The 27339-nt window shown below is 36.9% G+C and overlaps 1 protein-coding gene, 1 non-coding gene and 1 pseudogene across 11 annotated transcripts in view; all 3 read left to right on the top strand.

Moving 5' to 3' along the window:
- Window positions 1-27339, top strand: part of Lrch2 (leucine rich repeats and calponin homology domain containing 2) — a 133686-nt gene that overhangs the window by 71738 nt on the left and 34609 nt on the right. For 7 of the 10 annotated variants that reach the window (XM_078034341.1, XM_078034343.1, XM_078034344.1 and 4 more), the window contains 7 exons: window positions 409-542; window positions 5366-5453; window positions 6154-6265; window positions 6462-6559; window positions 6650-6708; window positions 8789-8899; window positions 16094-16159. In XM_078034341.1, the coding sequence (XP_077890467.1) occupies window positions 409-542; window positions 5366-5453; window positions 6154-6265; window positions 6462-6559; window positions 6650-6708; window positions 8789-8899; window positions 16094-16159 (668 nt within the window). The remainder of the gene's footprint in view (window positions 1-408; window positions 543-5365; window positions 5454-6153; window positions 6266-6461; window positions 6560-6649; window positions 6709-8788; window positions 8900-16093; window positions 16160-27339) is intronic. The other 3 variants (XM_078034346.1, XM_078034349.1, XM_078034348.1) reach the window with 1 other exon arrangement.
- Trnaa-cgc (transfer RNA alanine (anticodon CGC)) lies at window positions 1400-1472 on the top strand. Its single transcript has one exon. It is a non-coding gene; the product is annotated as a tRNA-Ala (tRNA).
- On the top strand, window positions 16171-27153 carry LOC144371703 (alpha-actinin-1 pseudogene; annotated as a pseudogene).

Here is a 27339-nt window from a genome sequence, read left to right on the forward strand (position 1 = left end):
GTTCATACCAAACATCTTTGTGGTTCTGATGATATTACCTTAAAAATTATATATATTTTTTGCCCTGTTATCACCAAATCAGTGAATAGTTTATTTCTTTTTCTAATAAGGGCAACTTTCATGTGTTGTAAATTTTTATATCATTTGTACATTCTACTTTTAACGAGAAAGCTTGAGTAAATTATAGAAAGATTAACTTTTTCTGATAAGAACAGAGATATCAATAGCATTTAATTGGTGTCAGTATTGTTCAATTTTTCCATGTAATGTTAGATGTACAAACTCTTTGAATATGCAAAGTATCAATTAAGATTATTATATCATAACATAATTTGACATTATTAAAATAAATAACTTGATAATTGCCATTTATATTTTGAGCTATAAATACATCTCATTTGTTAACAGATATGTTTAAAGGGTAAAGTACACATATTTAAGTACTTAAATATCCAAGCGTGTTGTAGAATGGATAAGAAACCAGATTCCCTGGATCTTCCATCATTGAGTAAAAGAATGCCCTCTCAGCCTCTCACGGACAGGTAATATAATGTTTTTATAGTCTCTTTTTGTTTTCTCTTTTTTAAAAAGATATTTATTAATCTTAAGTGTACTGAGTATATTTAGGCTGATTGGCCCAGTGGTAAAATCAGTATTTCTGAAGCTAAATATCACCATCAGAGAATGAACTTCTAAGATACTAGAATAAATCTGAGATTTTCTCAGATAATTATTATTATTTTAGCAGTGAAAATGTAAACCATTTGACATTATATTGCAGAATCACCAATTTCTCAGCTATAACAACTGTTAATTTACTTTTGTGATTTCTGTATTCTACATTTGTAATAGCAAATAGAATTTTACTTCAAACCGAGTTTGGTGGAAGAGCATGATGTTTTTTCTTTTTGTCATATTCTTTTGTGTGTGTGTGTGTATGATGCTGGGGATGGAACTCAGGGTCTTGTGCATACTAGGCAAGTGCTCTACTACTGGGCTACATCCTCATGCCCTTAGTTATATTCTTTAGGACTGATCAAAGATGATATGTCATTGACATTCCTTATGATTTTGATGATTTCCTTATGAGATTTTGAAATAGTAAATTATATTTGTTTATAATCCATCCTTTCAAGATGCAGGTTTGTCTGAAAGATTTTATGAAAATATAATTCGGGCTGGGATGTAGCTCAGTGGCAAAGTGTTTGCCTTGCATTCACAAAGCCCTGTGTTTGACCTCCAGTTCCCCCGCCAAAAAAAGTTTAGATTGCTTGGAATGGCAGTATCCAAAATACTATTGGTAACAGTACAAGTTTTTAAATTCCAAATAGGACTTTTTTCTTGACTATTTCTCTTGCTTGTGTAGTGTTAAATATCTAAACATTAGATTTAGGGGGCTGGGGATATAGCTCAGTTGGTAGAGTGCTTGCCTCGCATGCATAAGGCCCTGGGTTCAATTCCCAGCACCGCCAAAAAAAAAAAAAAAAATTTTTAGTGCCTAAAGATCATTTTGCTTAATATTATGAACAATATTAGACCAAAAAAGTCTATAAAAATTAAGTTAATACCTATTCTAATATTATGAACAATATTAGACCAAACAATTCTGTGAAAATTAAAGTTAATACCTATTCTAATCTCTATTAATATGCACTATTTTAAAATGAATTTAGTAGTGGCATTCACTGATTTAGTCATTTATATTACAAATACCTTTTGAATGCCTACTGGTAGATTTCAGGGTATGTTTTATTGAGTGCCATTGTATGTTGGTCTTGCATCTCATGGAGCCTACAATCTTGTAGAGAATGAATCAGTGAGTAAATGTAAAGTATGGTTTCTATCACTTAAGCACTATCATAAAGTTGAACAATGGTAAGATGAACCATAATAAATCAAGGACCATTTGTATAAGTGCATGCCATATGCTCTGGTTTGAATATGTTTCCCAAAGTTCATGTGTTAAAAACTTAATCTCCAATACAACAGTGTTTGGGGGCAGGGCCTAATAGAAGGTATTAAGGGCATGACAGCTCCCAGACACTTCACTGTGAGGGTGGACAACCAATATACTATCATGGGCTGTGTTGCTAAACTATGATGTTCAGTAGGTTTGGTGTGTTAAGTACATTTTCAAATTAAAAATTTTAACTTATGATGTGTTTATTGGAACTTAATACCAACATTAATCAAGGAGCATCTGTACATATGTATAAATTTTCAAATCATAGTGCTATGAAGGAAAGGGCCATATTTCAAGAGTGTGGTCAGGGAATGTCTCTTTGGGAAGATGAAGTTTTAAGTCAAGATCCTAATGAAGAAATCCAGCCATGTGAAGAGTAACGGGGAAAGCAACTCAGAAAAGAATGACCTGTGTCTTCCCTTAGGTTGGGAAGGAACTTAGTGTATTCAGAGGAAGCCAGAATGATTAGTAGAGTAACTGAAAGGTAGAGTGGTAAAAATTGATTACGGAGAGATAGTCCAGGCTCAGGTCATGTGGGGGCTTTGTAGTCTGTGGCAAGAAGTTTGAATTTTATTTAAAATACAATGGGAAGTCATTGAACAGTATAAAGAATTGATCTGATTTGTTTCAACTAATTTGACTTTTAGAAGAATAGATTGGAAGTGAGCAGAAGTGGAAGCACAAAAATCAGTTTATATTGTTGCAATACTGCCCAGAGATCAAGAGATCTTTTTATTTTTATTTGTTAGAGTTTTTTTTTTTTTTAGTTGTAGATAGACATGATACTTTTATTTTATTTATTTATTTTTATGTAGTGGTAAGGATCAAACCCAGGGCCTCGCATGTGGTAGGTGAGTGCTCTACCACTGAGCCACAACCCCCAGCTCTGATTAATTTTAATAATATATTCTATTTAACCCAGTGTATCAAATACTACCATTTAAATCTTTAATTAATATACAAAATTAGTGTATATTACATGCTTATTTTACATGCTTATTTTTATATGAAATCTTTGAAATGTGGTGTATACATTTATCATGTGTCTCAATTTGGACTAGCCACACATCAAGTGCTAAATACCCATATGTGGTTAGGAGTCACTTACTATATTGGACAGTGCAGATCTATAGAGTTGATTGTCAGGTCTCATGGGTCGGCTAGCACCCCGCCAGGGTAGTTTCCTGATCAGAAGGTTGTGAACCACCTGAGAAAATGAAAGTCTGAAATAGATAGTAAAGAAATAAGGAGACAGGGGTCTGGGGCTGTGGCTCAGTGATAGCGCACTTGCCTGGCATGTGTGAGGCACTGGATTCGATTCTCAGTACCACATATAAATAAATAAAATAAAGGTCTATCAACAACTAAAAAGAGAGAGAGAGAGAGAGAGAGAGAGAGAGAGAGAGAGAGAGCGAGAGAGAGCTAGAAATTAGATTTAAAGAGAAAGCAGAGCTCCTGATAGATCCTTCAGTCCTGGTGGAAGCTAGAACTGAACAACTAGAAAGTGGCTCTGGTTCTTTATTTAAGGGAGAGTACATCAAAGGCAGGGGTAAGGTTTTAGTGGAAGTAGTCTTGCTGCAAACAGGTTGATTGGCATCTTGACAAGTTATATCCATCTCTGAGAGGCTGTGTGGCTGTGTGACTCCAGCTGGTCACCCCAACTCTAGTGCAGTGCTGATCCTAGCAGAGCTACGTAGGATATCACAAGTACTGGGTGATCTCAAACCAGCAGGAGTGCCGCTGGGAGTTCCCAGATACCAGACTTTCCTACCACCTGGCTTCCATGTTGATTTGTTTCATGCACAGTTCATGGATGGCTTCCAGCAGTCAGGTGTGTTAATCTCCCACTAACAGCCTGTATTGAACTATTTGGAAAATTATTATATGTGCCTTCATATACAGGTTCCTGGCTATATGGTTCTCACTACTTAAAATGCCTTCCCATGCCTTATCTATTTTGTAAACTCTTTGCTCTACATGAATAGGCATTACAATAGTTACATATGCAGTATTAGCTTTTGGGATCAGACATAAAGATAGCTTTAAAGGTCTTTTTTGACTCTTAACAACTGTATGTCTTAATGTCTCTGGTCCTTAGTTTTTTAATATGTAAAAATAAAATAATCACACAAATGCTATTGGGATTAAATTAAATAATGTATATGGAGTATTTAGCACAATGCATTATTTATAATATTTTCTCAAATATTGTCATTGTCATCTATTACAAATGCATGTATATGTTTGTACGTGGATTTAATATTGTAGAGTCAGCTCTAATAATGGTTTAACATCTTAAATCTTCTCTGGCTTTGTATAGTTTATTTAAAATCTCTGAGCCTGTTTCCTTATCTAAAATGTTAACCATACCCACTTCATAAGGTGGTTATGTGAATTAAATGTGTACTTTGCAACCAGTTCCACAAATGATTATCAGTAAATGTTAGAGTTTTCCCCTTTAGAAGTTAAATTTTATAAGCTTTATTATTCTCATTTGTACAAAGAAGCAACTTTAAAAATATGGACTATGTATGAAATATGAGGTATAGCTCGCCCAGTTCCTAACACAGTGTAGACATTCAGCAAATGCTAGCTAGCAATTACGCCCTGTCTTCTAAGTCAATGCCTCTTTCTTGGGTAAAGCCTTTCCTAACCTTACCAAGGAGAATTAGTTGATCTCTCTTTTTTCTCCTGGCACTTTAATTTACCTCCGTCATAGGCTTCATTAACATATAAACAGACTCATTTCCCTTCTGGGCTGAGAGCCCTTTGAAGGCAAACTTTTTGTTCATCTCATTTTATCTCAAACTTTAAGCACAGTGCCTGATACTTTGTAGATGCTTCCCTAAGTTTATTGATATACTTCTGAAAAGACAAAAACAAACTTTTGTTTTTGTAAGCATGAAACTGAAATTAAAGGAGGAGTTTAAGCGTACCAGTTGAGATCAGAGACTTTAGTGCTAAGTAATCTGGGGATCAGATTTACACATGGTTTGCAAGTTGTGTGTCCTTGGGTAAATTACCCCATTTTTACCCCAGCCTTAGTTTCCTCACTTATAAGATTAGAAAACCCCATAATCTGCTCGAGTTTTCACAAGAAATATATTTTTTAATATTTATTTTTTAGTTGGATACAATATCTTTATTTTATTTATTTATTTTTATGTGGTGCTGAGGATCGAACCCAGGGTCTCGCACGTGCTAGGCGAGTGCTCTGCCGCTTAGCCACAACCCCAGCCCCCCCACAAGAAATATTAAAGGTATTATATACTTAGCCCAGTTCCTACCACAAGATAAGCAATCATTATATATTTTGTATTATCTAAGGAAGTTTTAGATCAAGTGTAAATTATCTATTTGAGAACAAAATCCTAACTGTCTTTAGTATTTCTATTTTCATAGTATGGAAGATTTTTATCCAAATAAAAATCATGGCCCTGACTCTGGAATTGGAAGTGATAATGGAGAGAAACGGTTATCTACAACAGAAGTGAGTCTTTTCCATCGCTGATCTGTTTTGTTTTACAGTTTTATTAGAACTCTGAGATGGAGATATTTGCACACATTTGACTTTGTTTGAAAAGATGATCATTATTTTATTTTATACCTTCAAATGAAAAAACGTACATACTGATTATTAAAGCAGACGTCAACTTTAGCTTATTTTTTATCTGAAAACTGGAGAAGTAAAGTGGTTATTTTATAATTTGCATGCTTGATTAAAGCAATATAACCTTTGTCGTGTGTTTCAAATGCCTCTTTTTTTCTTTTTGTTTTGGGTACTGGGAATTGAACTCGGGAGCACTTGACCACTGAGCCACATCCCCAGCCCTATTCTGTATTTTATTTAGAGACAGGGTCTCACTGAGTTGCTTAGCACCTCACTAAATTGCTGAGGCTGGCTTTGAACTCATGATGCTCCTGTCTCAGCCTTCTAAGCCACTAGGATTACAAGCATGCATCACCATGCCTGGCTGCCTATATATAAATACACACACACACACATATATATGTGTGTATATATATTTAGTTGTAGATGGACACACAATATCTTTGTTTATTAATTGTTTGTATGTGGTGCTGAGGATCAAGCCAGTGCCTCACACATGCTAGGCAAGCACTCTACCACTGAGCTACAGCCTCAGTCCCTCAAATGCCTCATTTTATATTTTGTGCTCATTTCTTTTCAGCCATCAGATGATGATACAATCAGCCTTCACTCTCAAGTTTCAGAATCAAATAGAGAGCAGACATCAAGAAATGAGAATCACACAATAGGAAGCAAGCCTGATTCTCAGAAAGGTAATTCATGTGGTGTCTGCTATTTTATGTCATGTGTATATCTCTTATTAAAAGTGAGCCTTTTATTAAAAATGGACTTTGAAAATTTATCATGTCTTTAGCTAACTCTTATACTAAGAAAATAAACTTTATTTTAAGCACTATAGTGTTAGAGCATTTAGTATATATTTTAAAATAAATATCAATCTATACTTAGACCAGGAGGTGTATGATTTTATTGACCCCAACACAGAAGATGTAGCAGTTCCTGAACAAGGAGATACACATATTGGATCATTTGTCTCTTTGCTTAAGGTAAATAAGACTGTGAATAGATTACATGTTCTCCTTCATCTTACAAAAGTGGACCATACAATTTAAAGTGATAATTTTCTTTCATATAAGGGAAAAGAAAAATGCTTTGAAAAATCTCAGAAAAATGAAGAATTGGGAAATGAAAAAAGGTAAGGACACAAATTCTCAAAATGATATGTTATTTATAAGTACTTGAACTATTCATTACATATTCCTACTTGAAAGAGCATTCAAAATAATTTTTGGCCCATTTATCTGTTATGTTTAGATTGTTAATTTGCAAATATATCATCTATCTGGATTCCTTAAAATTATACTAAAACTTTAGGGTGAAAGTAAGATATACACTACATTTCTCCCCTGAAGGGTAATAATAGTGTTTTCTGTTTTATTAATGAGAATTGTACCTTCACATACATTGCTTCATTTGAATTCTTTCTCCACCTTTTAAAGATAGATGGTATTGGCATTATTTTGCCAATAAGGAAACTGAGTTTGGAACTCCAGTGTGATGTCTTTTGATCTAATCTACTTTCTATTTTGTCACACTGGTTATAGCAATTTTAAGGATACTTATGTTCATATTTTATTAAAATAATTGTGGGGGCTGGGGATGTGGCTCAAGTGGTAGCACACTCGCCTGACATGCGCGGGGCACTGGGTTCGATCTTCAGCACCACATAAAAATAAAATAAAGATGTTGTATCCACTGAAAACTAAAAAATAAATATTAAGAAATTCTCTCTCTCTCTCTCTCTCTCTCTCTCTCTCTCTCTCTCTCTCTCTTTAAAAAAAATTGTGGTTTGTATCTTTATCTTTCATTTTATGAAATTATGAAATATGACCTACCACATTTTTTCAGTCATTATTTCAGGTTACTCACATGGTAACAAATACATTAAGAAAGAAGAAAGGAAGGAATGTTTGTTGAATGCCTACCATGTACCAGAATGAGTACTATATATGCTTTCACACATTTTCCACTTACTCTTCAGTAAAATCCTGCAGGGTAGATATTGATCCCATTTTTACAGATGAGGAAGGTGAAGTTCAGAGGCGTCTTGTTTTGTGCCTAAAAGTTCTTATGTCCACTAGTAGTTAGGGCATGAACTGAGCTTTCTCTGATCCCCATACTTTTTTCTCTACATTGTGTTTTCCTTTGAGTGACCTCATTAGTAATTTCTTTTGGGGGTATGGGCATAGTGCTTAGGATGGAACCAGGGCCTCACTCATACTAAGCACATACTCTACCATTGCTACATTCCGAGCCCCTCACTGGTAATTTTTTAAGCAGCTATTAATCCCCTCAAATGCCCTGTAAGGAGGTACATTGCTTTCTTTTTTTTTCCTTAAGATTTCATTCTTCTTTTACTTTCTTACATTATCTAATAAGGACAGTTGCCTAAATTTGAGAGTCACCAGTGTCATATCATGTAAGATGTGGTAAAGATTAAGAAAACTCATGGTCTGATAGGATTTAGTAAATTAAATGCTTTTTAAAAAATATCTTTAATTAATTAGTTTACTTTTATGTGGTGCTGAGGATCGAACCCAGGGCCTTGCCCATGCTAGGGAAGCACTCTACTGCTGAGCCACAACCCCAGCCCCAAATTAAATGCTTTTAAGATAAAAGTAACTAGAGTTTAGAGAAAACTTTATTTAAAATTTTTTTGTTTTCTTTAAATGATAAAAATGATATATCTTAATTAGCATTTTTCTGGTAAATTTGCAAATCTTATTTGAACTTGTTTTGCATTTCCTTTAAACATTTTACATGGAGATTTTTTAAAACCAAAATAAACTGAGAGAAGCAGTCTGGTTTAATAAAATGAGAAATTTTCATGACAGTTTATATTTATTTATAAAGGCAGACCATGTAGAGCTTTGCAGTTACTACACTCAAAACTGAGCAATATGCATTGTTAAATTTCTGTGGCCATTACACATTTCAGAAATTTAAAAATGGTTGTAGATTTCATTATTTGTTGGTCATTAATTATATTAATACAGCTAGTATGCCACATTTCATAATGAGTACAGAACATAGATTTGTTTTCCTTAGATATTATATATTCTTTTATTTCTTATTTTAGTATTTTAAAAATAAAGAATATAAAGATTTTAGCTTTAACATGGTATTAAAAATAAAAATGTTATCAATTTTTAGAAGTTGACCTAAGATACAGACTGCTTTACTTTGTGGATAACCATGTTTGTGTTATCTTTTAGAGTTGAGAAGGAACAATTACTTGGAGAAGAAGAAGAAGATGATGATTTGAAGGAAGTAACTGATTTGAGGAAAATAGCTGCTCAGTTATTGAAGCAAGAGCAGAAGAACAGGTATTCCTTACAGTAATGAAATTTAAATAGTCAAATTTTATAATCTTTAAATCAGATCATTTAAAGATTAAAAAATACAGTAAATTAAGTTTCAAGTAAACAATAACACCCTTGTAAGATCTATTCCAAGATCTTGAGACTAACTATTAAAAGACAATAGGAAATACTTAAGGAGAAAAATGTAAAATTATAGTACAACTAACAGAATATACTCATGTGGTCACTGTGTTTAATAATTGCTTATATATTTTTTATTTTTGTGTGCTGAATCATGACTGATTTATTTTTTATACTTATTTTAGCTCACATTAACTTTTACATTGTAAACATTTTTTCTTAAATGATTATTAAAAAAAAGCCACTTTTTTTGGGGGGGGGATATGTATAAACTCCTTAGAATTGAACCAAATCATATAGTGGTTGAGGAAATCACTGTGATGATTTGAGTGCCACAAATTCACTTTTGTCTGCTTCTTGCTCAGCAACTATTTTCCCTTCTACGTAGGCCTTCTCTAAATGCATGTTGTTGGCAGTGAGGAGGACATTGTATGAATGAGTATAAAATCAAACCAAGTTTATTTTTAATACAGGAAAAGTTTCATGTGCTGGTAAGGGTCAGCTATTTTTACCATTTTCATTTATTCAGAGTATTACATTTGTTTGTTTGTTTGTTTGTTTATTTAAATTGTTTGGTACTGGGGATTGAACCCAGGGGTGCTTAACCACTGAGCCATAACCCCACCCTTTTTATTTTTATTTTGTTTTGGTACTGGGGATTGAACTCAGGGGGTGCTTGACCACGGAGCCACACCCCCAACCCTATTTTGTATTTTATTTAAGAGTCAGGGTCTCACTGAGTTGCTTAGGGCCTTGCTAAGTTTCTGAGGCTGGCTTTGAATTCAAGATCTTCCTGCCTCAGCCTATGGAGCTGCTGGAATTACAGGCTATGACACCAAACCTGGCTTAATTTTTTTTTTTTTTATTTTGAGACAGAATCTCACTAAGTTGCTTAGGGTCTCTCTAAGTTGCTGAGGTTGGCCTCATACTTGCAATCCTCCTGACTCAGCCTCCGAAGTCACTGGTATTACAGGCATGCACCACCATGACCAGCTTGCATTTATAATTTTGAAATAATAAAGATCTGAGTTTTTTGTTTTGTTTTGAGTAAATTAAGATAATTTTGATACATTTAGCCTGTATAATAATAAGTATTTTATGCAACTTGTTCAAGACAATAAATATTTATGGATAATATAACTCTGGTTTCGAAGTTTCACATTTAAATATACTGGTATTTGTTTAAATATGCTTTGAAAAATACCATTAAAAGTTATCAAATGACAAATATGTGGTTTTTAGGGGAAATCTGAATAATGGCCAATAAGATAAATAGCCATTAAACCAAGTTAAGTATCATTTTTGTATAGCTACTGCATGTTATAGATTTAAAATATCATACTAGAAAATATCATTGATCTTTACCTTATCTATATCTAATGAATCCTCATTCCCAGTTTATATTTTTCTTGCCCCATAACTTTCTTTTTTTTTTTTTTTTTTTTAACTGAGCGTTGAACCCAGGGACACTTTACCACTGAGCCATATTCCCAGCCCTTTTTAAATTTTGATTTTGAGACAAGATCTTACAAAGTTGTCTAGGCTGACCTTCACTTGTGATACTCCTGCCTTAGCCTCTTGAGTTGCTGGGATTACAGGTGTGCACCACCAAGCCTGGCTACCCAAGTGGTTTAAGAGATTTGATGAGGCTTGCTCCACCTGCTCTGTAAAACTTAAAAATTAGTTGAGTTTTTGTCTCCTCTACGTAGCAGGTGCAGAAATTGAATTTATCATTATGAGAAGAAAATATTGCTCATTTGCTCATTTATTGATTTGATGGTGGTGCTGAGGATTAGAACTAGGGCCTTGCACAGACTATAGGCAAATACTCTAGCACTGAGCTACATCTCCAGCCCCTTGATATTTTAAGAACCCGCACTAGTATCTAATTTTCTCATAGTGTTCTGATTTTAACATCGCCATATATAATATTTCTATATTTTTCATTTCTACTATTATCATGTTAGTTTTTCATCTATCCATGTGCTTTAAATTATTCTTTTTAGCTTAGGTACCAACATTGACTGAGTAGCTATGTTTCATATGTTTTGTTTTTGTGATAGTTTTGTTAACTAATACAAAATAGCATGTAGCATTGTGCCTTGCACATAGTATGTACTCAGTTTTACTGTTAATGATTAGCCAATTCCTTGAAAATTAAATCAGATTTAGAGCTAGGAGGAGCTATTAATTTAATTTAATTACAAATTTTATGTTGTCCCTAAATAACTTCTGTATGCAATAGTGATTTTCAAGCTGTATGCAAAAGTGATCTTTGTCTGATCTGGTTCTCTTTTTCATCATCCATTTTAGATGTTAGCACATGAATATAAGAACTTTTTAGATTATATATTAATATGCAGTAACTTTAATATTGTAATAATATCTAATTTTTGAAGGCCTTATAATGTTTACAATAATCTCTTGATATGTTTTTCACTGGTATGATTATCTAGCCCTGATATTTATCCCTTATATTGACCTAAAAGATGCAATGTGTCACACAAAAGCCCTAACTAGCTTTACTAAGAGAACCCTAAATGGCAGTTAATGGGATTCATCTACTAAATATAGAGTTAATGCTAATGAGAAAGATATTTTAACTACAGCTCAAGGGGACACCTGTGCCATTAAAAAAACTAAAATGTTGTGCACGTTTCTAACAACTCTGCTAATGTTTCTAAAGCCTTAAATGGCCTCCACTCACAAATTAGTGGCATGTTGGATCCCATCTTAAGCTTTACTTGAGTTACTGACTTCATGGTTTTCAGAGACTGGCTGGGATACTAATTGCTTTTGTGCTAATTTTTTTAAAAAATAATACTTTTCTGTCGTTTATTGTTGTCCTAGCATGATCCCTGCCCTATGTATGCCTTGTCCAGTCACCTGCCAACTTCCACCATGGACTTCTAGAGACTGCCCTGATGCTAAATACCCTTATCTGTCCATGCCCCACCTGATAGAGAACAATCACTCCCCCCCAACTTCGGGTCACTTCCCCCCAACTTCGCCCTCTCAACAGGAAGCAGCCTAGAGATTTTGTTGCCCATGTATCCACAGAAAAGGAAGATAGAAATTGACAGTGGGGAAATATAACAGTGGTCTACCTCATCCTTTGAATACAGCCCTTGCTGCTCTGCAGCTCAGGCTTATTTTAAAATGGACATTTTTTTTGTTTGTTTCTTTTGTCTTGTTTTCCTCTTCTACCTCTACTCCTCTCTAACCTCGGGGAAACAGGATTACCCTTCTTCTCTACTGTAGGGCCAAGATTATCTGTCCTTGAGCACATACCTACAACTGGACCAAAATAATTCACACTTTAGGGAGAGTGCCAGAAGATCTAAGAAATGATTGTTACAATCTGACTGGGTATACCTGGAATGTAGCTTTTGAATCACCTCTTTAAAAACCCTCTATTCCTCCTGACCGGAGAACCACTACCTCTGGGGTAGGAGTTCCCTGTGTCTCTCTTTTGCTAGCAAAGCAATAAAATTTATTTTTCCTTTTTCTAAAATAAATAAATAAATAAATAAATAAATAAATAAATAAATAAATAAATAAAATGTTTACAATAATCTGGTCATAGGGTTGGAGTTGTGGCTGAGTGGTAGAGAACTTGCCTAGCATGTGTGAGGCCCTGGGTTTGATCCTCAGCACTGCATATAAATGAATAAATAAAATAAAAGATGAATAAACATTAAAAAAATAATCTGGCCATAAAGAGCACATTTTATTTTAAATTTTATTTTATATTACCTCCCTAGCCAGTTCTATTAATGACTGAACTTTAACTGTATCTCAGAATTTTATAATGCTAAATCTACTATTTCTTTTCAATAAATGATCCTGTCCTCCTTTTAAAATACGTTGATAATAATTAAAGTTTCTTTTTGGTTATTGTCATAATACTTGAACCTTTTTTATTTGAGGTGCTGGTGATGGAACCCCAGGCCTTGCACTTGCCAGACAAATACTCCACCACCAAGCTACATCCCTAGCCCCACAATACCCGAATTTGAATGAAACCAAACAAATCTAAGAGTAATCCTATCCTGCAGTGCATTTGACCTAATTTATGTCTTCTCTAGTTGTAGATTTCCCTTTTCACGCTGTGCTGTTATGTTTTATATTCCAAGTTTATTAAATGAAGGCTCTGAAATGCTATTTAAAATTTCAGGCCAGAAATTTAACATAAATCCTTAAGTTTTAACATAATCATTATAATTTATGTTTGTTGTTAGTGTTGATTAAAAAATGATTTATCTGGAACAAGATTACCCTTAAATATTAGGAAATACCATTGAGAATTCCTACTTTGACTATACATCATATTAGTTGTAGGTTAAAAGAAGCCACGTATGTACTCCAAAACAAGAGGCAATTAAAAAATCACTTATGTTGAGTTCAGTGATAATTTTCTTACAGCCGTTTGGCTAATTATTTAGTTCATACTTTTTAAAAATTTTTTTGATTCTTTAAGAAAATTCACACAATTAATTGGTAGGTGACACTGTTCCAGTAAAGACATCGGTGTTTAGAATTAATAACCAAAAAAGGGTCAGTGGGGGAAGAGATCAGCAAACAAACCATCAAGTAGCTAACTCATATGGGTTCAGTCTGAAGCCTGGTTATTTAGAAGACAGCCCCCTCTTGGTCTGATTGAGATGAGTTGTGAGGAGTGGCATGCAACTGTAGTCCCAATTACTTAGGAGGCTGAGGTGGGAGCCCAGAAATTGGAAGTCAGCCTGGGCCAAACTGAGATCCTTGTATCCCTGTCTCCAAAAAAGAAAAAGAAAGAAAGGTTAAGCTACTTTGCATTATTGAATTTTTATCCGCTCTCTGAAAATGTCAGATCATTATTTCTACTTGTGTCTGAGTATATGAAGTCCCTCTGCATCAAAGACAGACTGTATTAAAATTATTAGTGTTGCAAGATGAATAAACACTAGAGATCTGCTGAACATCATTATGCCCACAGTTAACAATACTGTATTGTACACTTAAAAATTTGTTAGGAGAGTGGACTTAATGTTCTTACGATAACAAAATAAAATTGAAAAAAAAAGAGTAGGCTTTTATAGAATGAGGTGGAGGGAGTCAAGGAAGGAACTAATAAATGATCATTTCAGAATTTATTGTGTGGTGCTGGGAATTGAAAATAATATTAACTTGAGAATAAAGAAAAGGAATTCTGTTGAAAAACAAAATAATTTTGCTCTAAATTATTGAGCAAGTTCTCAACCTTTTCTTCAATGGCTACTACTCTTTTCTATACCAATATTTTATGTGGCTTAATAAGCAGATGTTTAGCTGACATCTTAAAATTTGGTTGATATCCTAAAGGAAGTATTAAAATATATGGAACTTTAGCAATAAACAGCTTCAGTTGACTGATTCCCATTGTATGTTTATTTCTGTTCACTTACTCCACAGCTCCATAGTATTTTTGTTACATCTTTCCTTTTTTTTTTTGGTGAGCATTAAAAGAGTAGAATTTAGTTCTGGGTGCAATAGTGCATGCCTGTTATCCTGGTGCTGCAGGAAGACTGCAAATTTGAGGCCAGTCTCAGCCATTTAACAAGGCTTCAAGCAACTTAGTGAGATTAAAAAAAAAAAAAAAAAAAAAAAAGGAGTAGGATTTTATTCAAGTGAGAAGAGAGACAGAGCTCCTACAGTGCCAAAGGGGACCCAATAGGGGTTGCCCACATCTTTCCTTATAATAATTATTTTATTTGCTTTTAGGTGTGTCTTGAGGTTTTTTTTAAAAAAAATTTTTAATTGTGGGGGTGTGATTCTGAGTACTATGTGACTAAATAACAAATAAGCAATCATGAAAACATAATTGAAGTGTAATTAAGAATTTGGGGGGCTGGGGTTGTGGCTAAGCGGTAGAGTGCTCACCTAGCAAGTGTGAGGCCCTGGGTTCAATCCTCAGCACCACATAAAAAGAAATAAAGGCATTGTGTCCAACTACAACTAAAAAATAAATATTTTAAAAAAAGAATTTGACGAAGAAGTTTGATTTTAAGAAATTTATTTTGTTTCAGAACTGTAGAAATTATGCATATTACCAGTTTCTTATGATTTTTGTCTGATCATATGAACATTTGAATTTGAGTATTGTGTTAACATCTTTGTTATTACTACTTAGTTCTCTCAACTCTTGTAATCTAGCCATTTTTTTCTTTTCTACTTCCTTACTAATGACTTCTTGTGAAACTAGAGAGAGTTTTGCCATTACACTAAAACTCAGGAGACATGTTGGCAAGGCAAAGAAACAGATTTTATTTGAAACCAGCTTTGAGGAAGATAGAGGAAACCTTTTTCTTTCTCAAATCTCCATCTTCCATATGTGAAATGTGAACACAGATGGAGACCATTCATAAACCATCATTCAGTGATAAACTTCCAGAGTACCAGAGAGCATCAGAGTGGGAGTCGAGGTATTCAGAGTTGGTGGAAGCCTTCAGTTATTAATGGGCCAGGTTGATGAAGATGAACTGTGTAGTCTTTTACTTAAAAATAAATTCTAGGAACCAGATTAGGGAAGTGTGTTAATAATCTAGAGTACATATTTCTATAAAATTGATGTTTATTTTAACTTAATTACAGAGTGAAACATAAACTATCAACTTACATAACCCTAACCCTTTGCTAGCCTGGTTTTGGGGACAGTTTCTCAGTTTCCATTGAGATGGAGAAAAGAATATCAGGAAGTTGGGGAAAAATATTTTAGGGTATGCAAGTTCAAAGAGGCTCTGTTATATACATAGTATCTTAAAAAATTCATATCTTTTTATCTTCTGTCTCAGCCCAAAGTCAGGTATACATAGAGGGATACTAGTATGGCTAGAAGGCATCCAGACTTTGAGAAGGGGTTTAGAAAAGAAGATGCATGAAAGAATTGGGTGACCCTCATTCTTTCATAAATTATTTATAGGCATCTGATCTTAAAAACATTTATTGTTTTCTAGTAAAGATCTTCATGGACTAGAAGCAGTTTGTTTTGGTGATTTTTTTTTTGGTATAATATTCTCTTTAATGTCTTTCAGAATTAATGTGTCAATTTACTTCTAGGATTCTTAATCATTCAACTTCTGTCATGAGAAACAAGCTGAAACAAACTGTGGAATGTGAGAAGAGGTATAAAAATATCTTGGTCTTATATTTAATATTTTATGAGACTTGATTTTTTGACAGTACTGTTTCCAAATATAGGCTTTAATTTATCTTTTTTTTTTTCTTGCTTTTGGTACTGGGGATTGAGTGCAGGGGTGCTTAACCACTGAGCCACATCCCCAGCCCTAGGCTTTAATTGAATAAATGATATGGATTTAGTATAACTAGATAATTTAAAGAGGAAATGTGTCACATCATGAATCAAGTTTACTTTTGATAAAACAAAACCAAAAAGCTGGTTTGATGTTTTTGCTTATATCTATAGTTTGTCTTGATGATAAAATCATTCATTCAGCAAACATTAATCAAAACCACTGGTTACCAGTGAGGAGTCCTGCTTCCCCACATGTTGAAGTTTGAACATTAGAGAAGCACGCTGAGGCAAGCATATGAAGCAGGGTTTATTTTAAAAGGGGCAACAGACTTCTCCCTCCAGGGAGAAGGGGGCCATAGATGGTATCCCCAGAAGCGAGGTGTTCTGCCCTTTTTATATGTCTTATGCTTCCTTTTTCTCCAGCCTTCCCCCACCTTGTCTTTCTCCTTCCTGTGTAAGTGACTAGACCCAGGAATGCTCAGAGGACCAACAGGTGGGCTGAAGGGGGAAGGGTAGGAAGGAGCAGCCCAAGACACTTTAACAATCTTATAGCTCCCTGTAGGGAGGGGAAATTCCTGGGACAGGTTACCTTGGCAACAGGTTGGAGCAGAGGCTTTACCCCACCCATCACACTCCACAAAAACCTGGGAGACAAATTAGCTAGGCAAATAGGTTTGTTCAAAGTCTAAAACATCTAATAAAAGTTTATCAAACATCAAATTTTAAAATATTTAATACAAAGTATGTAAAAATTGAAATTCTGGACTACCCATATTTAATTGCTGAATGAAGGTATATCTCACTTCATAATCAATATGAGGTTTTCTTCAAAAAAGTGGGGTGAGAACATTATGTGAAACTTTTTAAAAATAAATATTACTTAAATATTATTTATTACTAAACTGGTGCAAGATTAGGATGCATGGAATATTCATGAATATATGTTACTATAGTGGCAAAAATTATTCAGTGAAATATGGTAGACAGAATTTCTGAAAGTACTAATAGGATTTATGATCAGTTTATAACAACAATAACAACCAACCCACAATTTTTAGCTCATTATGAAATGGTGCCATTCGGAAACAAACCATACATAGCGTAGAAGCATTTTAAATCATTTGTTATTTCTTCTGGTTCATCTTAAGACTGGAACAAAGAAAGAAATACCAAATAAAGTTAAATTTCTTGAGTCTAAGAATCTGATGGTATATTTTAAATAACATATAATCATAATCCTTTTATAATTTAGAACAAACTCAAGTCTAGACATTTTAATACTTAGACTCACGTGAAATTTCAAATATACTGAACAATTAATACTTTAGATAAATCATGCATGTCATATATAGAGATAGCATTATGAATTTATCAAACATTTGAGGTGTGAAAACCCTCAGATTTCTAGCTCTGAATCAGAATTTTCTTACAAAAATAAATTAAAAATTACATTTTAAAGACTCCAATCTGTTAGGGTCTCTAAACAAGTCAAGATGGCACCTGGCATTTTGCCAGAGGGAGTGGTTTGTGAAGTAATGCCAAGGAGCCATTAAGTGTGGAGATTCCTTATTGGTTGACTGCTGTATCTAGTTTATGTTAATTAAGATAAGCTGTGTGGAATGTATATATACCAATATATACCACTCCTGTCCTACAATAAACGACTCCCACTCCTGCTGTATCAATGTACACAAGTTGTCGTCCCCCCCCCACTGTTATTTTGCTGCAGCCTGACCGCAGCACCAATCTAAGCAAAGGATAAACATAGCAGTAGCTCATCTAGTACAAAGAAGCAGGTAAGCCTCTCCTGTTTACATTAGGCCACATAAACAAATGTATTTGGTTACCATCAATTCTATTTAGAAAAAGACTTTAGTAGTGGGCTTGTATAGCAAAACAAAGAATGTTTTTATAAAAACTTGTGGAACATTTATAAATGCCCATCTTACATATCTAACTTAGTCATTGTAACAGCTGTCATTTATAAGTTAAAAAAATACAAGCATAATTAACATCTTAAGTTTTTTCTTTGCAGGAATTCTAAAAAGTTACTGCACATAGAAAGCCATGAACTTTCTATCTTAAACATCTAAAGACAAATATCTCCTCAGTTGGTTAGCAGGCCAGAAAAAAAGATGTATTACCAAATTTTAAAGACATCCTTATTGCCAATAAGTTTAAATTAATTTATTTGTCACAGATTTACTAAAGTCATGTGGCTTCAAAGACATTTGGGTGAACTTAACAAATGTTAAAAGGGTATGTACTTGCTTATCTACAAACCAATTTGGTAGCATGCAAATAAATAATATGTAAATATATAAACATATAGGCATGCATGATAATATTTGAATGCTTACATTTGTCACTTGCTAGTTTTAAAATACAGACTGTTGATCTAATATTACCCTAAGTGGTCTGTAAATATGGAATTTGCATTTTTGATTTGAGGGCAGGTAGAAAATTTGTATCTTAAAGACTCAAACAAGCAAAACTTAAATAATCAGTTTTTCTTACCAGATTAACAAACAAGCAAAAACCTCAGATAAAGAAGAGAAAAGCAAAAGCTTTTAATCAGACAAAACAAAAATATATAAGCATGTAGAATCAAAAATGAATTCACGGGGGTCGGTAATATGAATTAAAAATAAAGTGATCACAGATAAATGAATTTTGTCCTTTTGTGTTTTTTTTTTTCCTCCAAAATCTCAATCCTTGTCCCCCTGCCAATCTAATAAGGACACAGTTTTGAGAAAAGGGAAAAAGTTGTATTGCTTTGCTAGCAAAGGAGACACACAGGGGATTCCTGTCATAGAGGCTATGATTCTGCCGGTTCAGAGGGAAACAGGGGGTGTTTTAAAAAGGTCATTCAAAGGCTGCATTTCATGTGTTCTAGTTGTAATTCACTTGTTAATTTGGAAGCTAGTGAATTTGGGAGTTCCTCTGGTATGATCACCAAAGTTTGAATTACTTCTGCTCCTGTGCTGGGTGTGTACTCAAGGACAGATAACTCTGGCCAGGATGGGGAGAAAGGTAATCTGTTTCCCCTGATATTAGAGAGGGGAGAGATTAGGGAAGAGGAGGGGAGAAGAGGAAGAGAAAAAAACAAGTCCTTTTAAAAATGAGTCCTAGTGGCAGAGCAGTAAGGGTTATATTCAAAGTATAAAGTGGACCACTGTTATGATATCTGACGGCCAAAGCAAGAATCATGTTCAGAGAAAATGGAATTTTGTCTTGTGCAGATAAATATGTCACTGTAGCCATTATAGTTTAGATTTTTAAATCAATTGTCATATAAAATGATTGCAATAAATCAGAGCACACTTTTAAACATAGCCCATGCTATAATCCTTTTTTCCAAACAGAATTCAAACAAGCTTTCTAAATGAACAATGATAGTTGCCTACTATCAACTAATACTATTACCAAAAGCTCGGTCCTTGTCCCCAATGCCAGTTCAATAACCAGGACATGGTTTTGAGAAAAAGGGAAAAGAAGGTTTTAGTGCTTATGCTAGCAAAGGAGAAGGGAGGGAGTGTACTTTTAAAGAAGCTCTTCTAAAACTCCCTTCCTGGTGTTCCGTGTAGGGGGGATTGTAATTCACTTGTTCATTTGGGAGTTACATTCCCTAGATCAGAAAAAAACTCTTTAATGCTCTGAGGTGCATGTGATAATCTCCAAGATATATAAATAACTCAAAAAACTTCATGCAAGGAGCAGCGGAAAAGCTCCAATAATTCAACAAGCCAAAACAACCATTTACCTGTCCGAGATTTTATTAGCGGCACCATAGCTGCCGGTTTCAGAAGAGAAGGGGGTCCAGCGAGAGAAAGCACAAACAAGGTGTTGATATTTATGGGCTCAATGGGGGAGGGGGGGTACCGGTTGTTACTTATTTATTGGCCTAGAGTTCAGCCACTTCAGGGATTGGAGGTGTGCCATTCAAAGTTCAAGCTGTTCACAGGGATTAGAGGTGATGGTTTGGGCCCATTCAAAATTCCCGCCATTCAGTACATGGAGTTGAACTCCCTGAAGAGAAGCACTCTGGGGGCGATCTTTACCAACACTTTATCACCAAAGAAACAAATAACCCAATCAATAAATGGGCTAAGGAACCCAAGATACACTTCACAGAAGAAGAAATACAATCAACAAGTATATGAAAAGATGTTCAAATATCTAGTAATTAGAGAAATGCAAATCAAAACTACACTGAAGCTGGATGCAGTGGAGCACTCCTGTAATCCCAGCAGCTTGGAAGGCTGAGGCAGGAGGATCATGAGTTCAAAGCCAGCCCCAGCAACTTACTGAAGCCCTAAGCAACTCAGCAAGACCCTGTCTCTAAATAAAATATTTAAAAAGGGCTGGGGAAGTGTGCAGTGCTGGCAGCAGAACCAGTGCAGGGGAGCTAGCCCTGCCCAGCCCAGCCGCCTGACTCCCTCCCCACACCTGGGCAGCCACTGCCAACATTGCCTGTAGAGAAGGTGGAGGAAGAATTTCAGCCCCTAGCACGCGCACACAAATGACTATTATGATTCACAGCAAACCAATGTCTGCGTGCTCCACAAAGAGGACTGGGACCGGGATCTGCTTCTGGATCTGGCCTGGGAGAAGCAGCAGAGAAAGACATTCACAGCATAGTGCAATTCCCACCTCTGGAAGGTGGGAACACAGATCGAGAACATCCAGGAGGACTTCCGAGATGGCCTGAAGCTCATGCTGCTGCTGGAGGTTATCTCAGGTGAACGCTTGGCCAAGCTGGAGAGAGGCAAGATGTGGGTCCACAAGATCTCCAATGTCAACAAGGCCCTCGATTTCATAGCAAGCAAAGGGGTCAAACTGGTGTCCATTTGCGCTGAGGAAATCGTGGATGGGAATGTGAAAATGACCCTGGGCATGATCTGGACCATCATTTTCTGCTTTGCCATCCAGGACATTTCTGTGAAAGAGATCTCAGCCAAGGAAGGGCTGCTCCTGTTGTGTCAAAGGAAGATGGTCCCTTACAAAAATATCAACATCCAAAACTTCCACATCAGCTGGAAGGACGGCCTTGGCTTCTGTGCCTTGATCCACCGACACCGGCCTGAGCTGATTCACTACAGGAAGCTGCGGAAGGATGATCCACTCACAAACCGGCCTTCGATGTGGCAGAGAAGTATCTGGACATCCCCATGATGCTCGATGCTGAAGACATCATTGGAACTGTTCGGCCTGATGAGAAAGCCATCATGATGTGTCCAGCTTCTACCACGCCTTCTCTGGACCCCAGAAGGCGGAGACAGCTGCCAGTGGCATCTGCAAGATACTGGCTCTCAACCAGGAGAATGAGCAGCTAATGGAAGACTACGAGAAGCTGGCCAGCGAACTGCTGGAATGGATCCGCCGCACCATCCCCTGGCTGGAGAACTGGGAGAACACCATGCATGCCATGCAGCAGAGGACTTCTGCGACTACAGGCGCCTGCACAAACTGCCCAAGGTGCAGAAGTGCCAGCTGGAGATCAACTTCAACATGCTGCAGACCAAGCTGCGCATCAGCAACCGGCCTGCCTTCATGCCCTCTGAGGGCAGGATGGTCTCGGACATCAACAATGCATGAGGCTGCCTGAAGCAGGCAGAGAAGGGCTGTGAGGAGTGGCTCCTGAATGAGATCCAGAGGCTGGAGCGGATGGACCACCTGGCGGAGAAATTCCTGAAGAAGGCCTCTATCCACCAGACCTGGACGGATGGCAAAGAGGCCATGTTGCCGCAGAAGGATTATGAGATGGGCACCCTGTCTGAGGTCAAGGCCCTCCTTGCTCAAGAAGCTCGAGGCCTTTGAGAGCAACCTGGCTGCCCACCAGAACCACTTGGAGCAGATAGTGGCCATCATACAGGAACTCAATGAGCTGGACTATTATGACTCACCCAGTGTCAATGCTCTCTGCCAAAAAATCTGTGACCAGTGGGACAATCTGGGGGCTCTAACTCAGAAGCGAACGGAAGCTCTAGAGCAGACGGAGAAGCTACTAGAGACACTGATCAGCTGTACCTGGAGTACGCCAAGCAGGTTGCGCTCTTTAACAAGTGGATGGAGGGTGCCATGGAGGACCTGCACGACACCTTCATCGTGCACACCATCGAGGAGATTCAGGGACTAACCCATAGCCCACAGCAGTTCAAGGCCACCTTCCCTGATACTGACAAGGAGTGCCTGGCCATCCTGGGCAATCCACAATGAGGTCCAAGATCATCCAGACGTACCATGTCAACATGGCAGGCACCAACCCCTAAACAACCATCATGCCTCAGGAGATCAACAGCAAATGGGACCATGTGCCGCAGCTCATGCCATGGAGCAACCAAGCTCTGACAGAGGAGCATGCCCCCTTGCAGAGACTACGCAAGCATTTTGGGGCCCAGGCCAACATCATTGTGCTTTGGATCCAGACCAAGATGGAGGAAATCGGGAGGATCTTCATTGAGATGCATGGGACCCTGGAGGACCTGCTCAGCCGCCTTCGACAATAGGAGAAGAGCATTGTCAACTACAAGCCAAGATTGACCAGTGGAAGGTGACCACCAGCTGATCCAGGAGGCTCTCATCTTTGACAACAAGTACACCAACTACACCATGGAGCATATCCGTGTGGGCTGGGAGCAGCTGCTCACCACCATCTCCAGGACCATTAACTAGGTGGAAAATTGGATCCTGACACGGGATGCCAAGGGCATCAGCCAGGAGCAGATGAAGAAGTTCTGCACACTGGGTCCTGAGGAGTTCAAAGCCTGCCTCATCAGCATGGGCTACGACATTGGCAACGACCCCCAAGGAGAGGCAGAATTCGCCCGCATCATGAGCAACCCCAACTGCCTGGGGGTAGTGACATTCCAGGCCTTCAATGACTTCAGGTCCTGAGAGAAGGCTGAGGGCTGACACGGATACCGCAGACCAGGTCATGGCTTCCTTCAAGATCCTGGCCAGAGACAAGAAAGAGCTACATCACGGTTGACCAACTGCACCGAGAGCTGCCGCCCGACCACTTCGAGTACTGTATCGCACGAATGGCCTACAACGGCCCTACAATGGCCCTGACTCTGTTCTGGGTACTCTGGACTTCGTGTCCTTCTCCACTGTATGGCGAGAGTGATCTCTAACCCGCGCTGGCCCCCTTGTCCTCTATGCCGTGTGCACACCGCCCTGCACCTCCGCTATCCTCATCTCCTGCCCGGGTTTGGTTTCAGCTCTCAGCCTCCTATGGAGCAAGCAGGGACCACACGGCCTTGAACCTCCCTGCCCGTGAAGTAACAGTTTACAAAATTATTTTCTGCAAAAAAGAAAAAAAAAGAGTTATGTTTAAAAAGTAAAAAAAAAAAAATACATATTTTATTATAGAAAAGTATTTTTTTCTCCACCAGACTTAAATGGAAAAGAGGAAAAATTAACTATTTGCACCAAAATGTTTTTGTTTTGTTGAGATGTAGGAAAATTACCAAGCACAAAGTTTTATTCCATTCTTTTACTGATTTTTTTTCCTTCTATCTCATGTCTTCTTGGTGGGGGTGGGGGGAGGGTGTACACTTGCTAAAGACACATTGGTGCATGTGTGATTGCTAGCTCACTTGTCCATGAAAATATTTCAAAAGAAAATCTTTTGAAATGGCTGTTTATTAAGGAAGATAATTTATGTGGATTCTAATTTTTAAATCTCCTCAGAGGTGTGGCTAGCCTCCTTATCAGTGCATATTTTTTAAAACAATTTAATATTGCTATCAAAAATAGGACAAACTAGGAGATTATGGACATTTTTGATATTGCTTGGCACAGACCATATTAAAACAATGCTCCCATGGGGTGGGGGGAAAGGAGGCTGGGGATGTGGCTCAGTGGTTAAGCGCCCCTGGGTTTAATCCCCACTATCAAAACAAAGCAAAGATTCAATCTCACTCCAGATAGAATGGCAATTATGAAGAATACAAACAATAAATGTTGGTAAGGATGTAGGGAAAAAGGTGTACTTATACATTGCTGGTGGGACTGCAAATTGGTGTAACCATTATGGAAAGCAGTATGGAGATTTCTTAGAAAACTTGGAATGGGACCATCATTTGACCCAACTATCCCACTACTTGGTTTACACCTAAAGGACTTAAAATCGGGATGCTACAGCAATACAGCCACATCAATGTTTATAGCAGCTCAATTCACAATAGCTATGCTATGGAACCAACCTAGGTGCCCTTCAACAGGTGAATGGATAAAGAAATTGTGGTATAATACACACAATATTACTCAGCCATTTTACAAACCACTAGGAATCTGTGTACCTTATAAATTACTCAAGGCCCTAGTGACTTCATCTCAGTAATAAAATATTTAGAAATAAAAAAAAATTCTTGTTCATTTCCATTGTGGACTTAAATTAATTACACCTTTTGGTTTTGTTGTATTAGCGGTTATTTTCAATTTTTTTTTGTTTTGATGCTATAGATTTGAATCCAGAGCCTTGCTCATTCTAAGTATATGCTCTACTACTGAGTTATATACCCATCCCCTAGAGTTTAAAGTATATTTAACTTATCACAGTCTATCTTCAAATGCTATTATATCTTTTCACATGTAATAACCTCATAAGTATATATTTATTTATATTTCTCCTTTCCTGGCATATTGTTTTTTGCTGTACATTTTACTTCTATGTTATATACCCAATAGCATGTAGTTATTTTTACTTTGTCAATTCCTTCCTTCCTTCTTTCCTTTTCTTTTCCTCTGAGGTACTGGGAATTGAACCCAGGGCCTTGTGCTTGCTTGGTAAGTGCTCTATCACTGAGCTCCATCTCCAGCCCCAATTATCTTTTGAAGAAATCTGAATAACCAGAATAATGTATTTTATGTATGAGAAGATACACTAACATCTAATTTTTATATTAAATCTTATATTTCTCAGCGTTTGGTTTTTATGGTTTCTACTATAAGCTTTTCAACAGATGAGCACCACTGTGTCCACACTTTCATGTGTGTATCCTCTTAGTTACCATCCCCAGTGCTCTTTATTTCCTTGTATAGATCCATATTTCCATGTGTATTATTTTCCTTCAACCTAAAAGAGATACTTTAACATTACTTTTACTTCTGTTCTACTGGTATTGAATGCTCTTAGTTTTCGCATCTCTAAACCATCATTATTTCACTTTTTCTTTCTAGTTCTGAGAATTGAACCCAGAGGAGCTCTATCACTGAGCTGCATTATCCAGCCCTTTTTATTTTATTTTGGGACAGGATCTTCCTAAGTTGCTGAGACTGGCCTGGAACTTGCTGATTTCTTGCCTCAGCCTCCTGAGTCATTGGGCTAGCAGATATACAGCGCTGAATCCACCATCGCCCTCATTTTTGAAAAAAAAAAAAAATGCTCATGCAAAATTCTAAGTTTCCATTTTTCTTATTTGTTCTAATTAGTTATATATGACAGCAGAATGCATTTTGACACCTGATATATAAATGAAGTGTATTTTCTAATTCATCTGGGTATACAGAATTTTTCATTTTTCTTTCAGTATCTTAAAGAGGCTTCTCCACCATCCTCTGGATTGCGTTGTTTCTCATGAGCAGTCTGCCTCCATTCTTACTTTTGTTTTAGTGAACCTAATGTGTCCTCTTTTCATTTGGCTGATATATATATATCTCACTTGACTTCAGTAATTTGATTACAATGTATTTCAATGTAGTTTTTAATGTTTCTTTAGCTTGGTGTTTATTGAACTTTATGAATTTGTGAGTTTATTGTTTTGATGAGAAAATTTGGGGCCCTTATTTCTTCAAATATGTTTTATCACTTGGTCTCTTCTATTATGAAACTCCAGTTACGTGTATATTATTAGTCCATCTGAAGTTTCTTGCAGATTACTGATGTTCTATTCATTCTTCTTGAATATTTATCTTTCTGACTTGGGCTACTTATTCTATTATGTCTTCATGTTCACTAATCATTTCTTATAAAATGCCTAATTTGTAGTTAATCCCACCTAGTTTACTTTTAATTTCAGATGTACTTTTTATCTCTTGAACTTTGATCATGTCTATACTTACCATTTTCATTCTTTTTCTTTAGCTTCCTGAATATTAATAGATTTGTTTTTTTTTACATACAGGGTTTATTTCACATTAATATATTAACTGGAGTTTTTTGTAAAATAATAGAGAATTCTTTTTAAATAACCATTTCTTCTTACTTTATAGTTGGCCCAGGAACAAATAAGAGCAAATCTCTGTGCACCCAGGGCACGTGATGCTTAAAAGGGAGGGGGCAGGCTGAGGGGCCAGCAGCAGGCTATGATCAGCATGCAGGGTTGGGAGTCCTCATTCTCTGCCCACCATGTATTCCCTGAATGACAGGCATGATGGGATGAACATGCACACTACAGCTCCAGTTGAGAAACTCCTTATAGAGGGAAGACAGATTAGAGGCCAACAAATTCCAGAAACACTAGCAAGCAAACAGAGGGGGTTTCCTACCTAGCTGCAGTGGGCTTCCTCTGAAGCCACCGAACCCTGGAAGCTATAGTAATAAAGCTCCTGAAGTCAGAAGTAGCAAAAGAATGACCAAAGGCAGGGGAGGCAGTGTGGGTGTGACTGGGCCAGGCCTTGCTGAATGGAATGTGACCTGACAGTCAGGTGGGACAGTGGCCTTCCAGGGTCAAGAACAGACCATGGAAGGAATGTGAGTTGGGCCTGGCAAGGCTTGTTGTTCCTTTGGGAAGACATGTGGCTGGTCTGATGGAGCTCACAAGACTGAGTGCAGAATGACCCCCAGACTGAGGGACTGGACTGCAGCAGAGGAGATGGCCAGAGAGTTTCTCTGTGGGATGGGGCTACTAGAGCAAAAGAGGAATAACCCATGCTTCCAAGAACACCTCAGCAGAGGCCAGGGGGCCTACCTTCCTACTACCCTAATTCCCAGTAACTGTTTAATTTTTTTGGTACACGGGATTGAACTCGGGCACTCAACCACTGAGCCACATCCCCAGCCCTGTTTTCTATTTTATTTAGAGATAGGGTCTCACTGAGGTGC

This window comes from Ictidomys tridecemlineatus, chromosome X (genome assembly GCF_052094955.1).
Source record: "Ictidomys tridecemlineatus isolate mIctTri1 chromosome X, mIctTri1.hap1, whole genome shotgun sequence".
In the NCBI taxonomy this organism is placed as follows: domain Eukaryota; kingdom Metazoa; phylum Chordata; class Mammalia; order Rodentia; family Sciuridae; genus Ictidomys; species Ictidomys tridecemlineatus.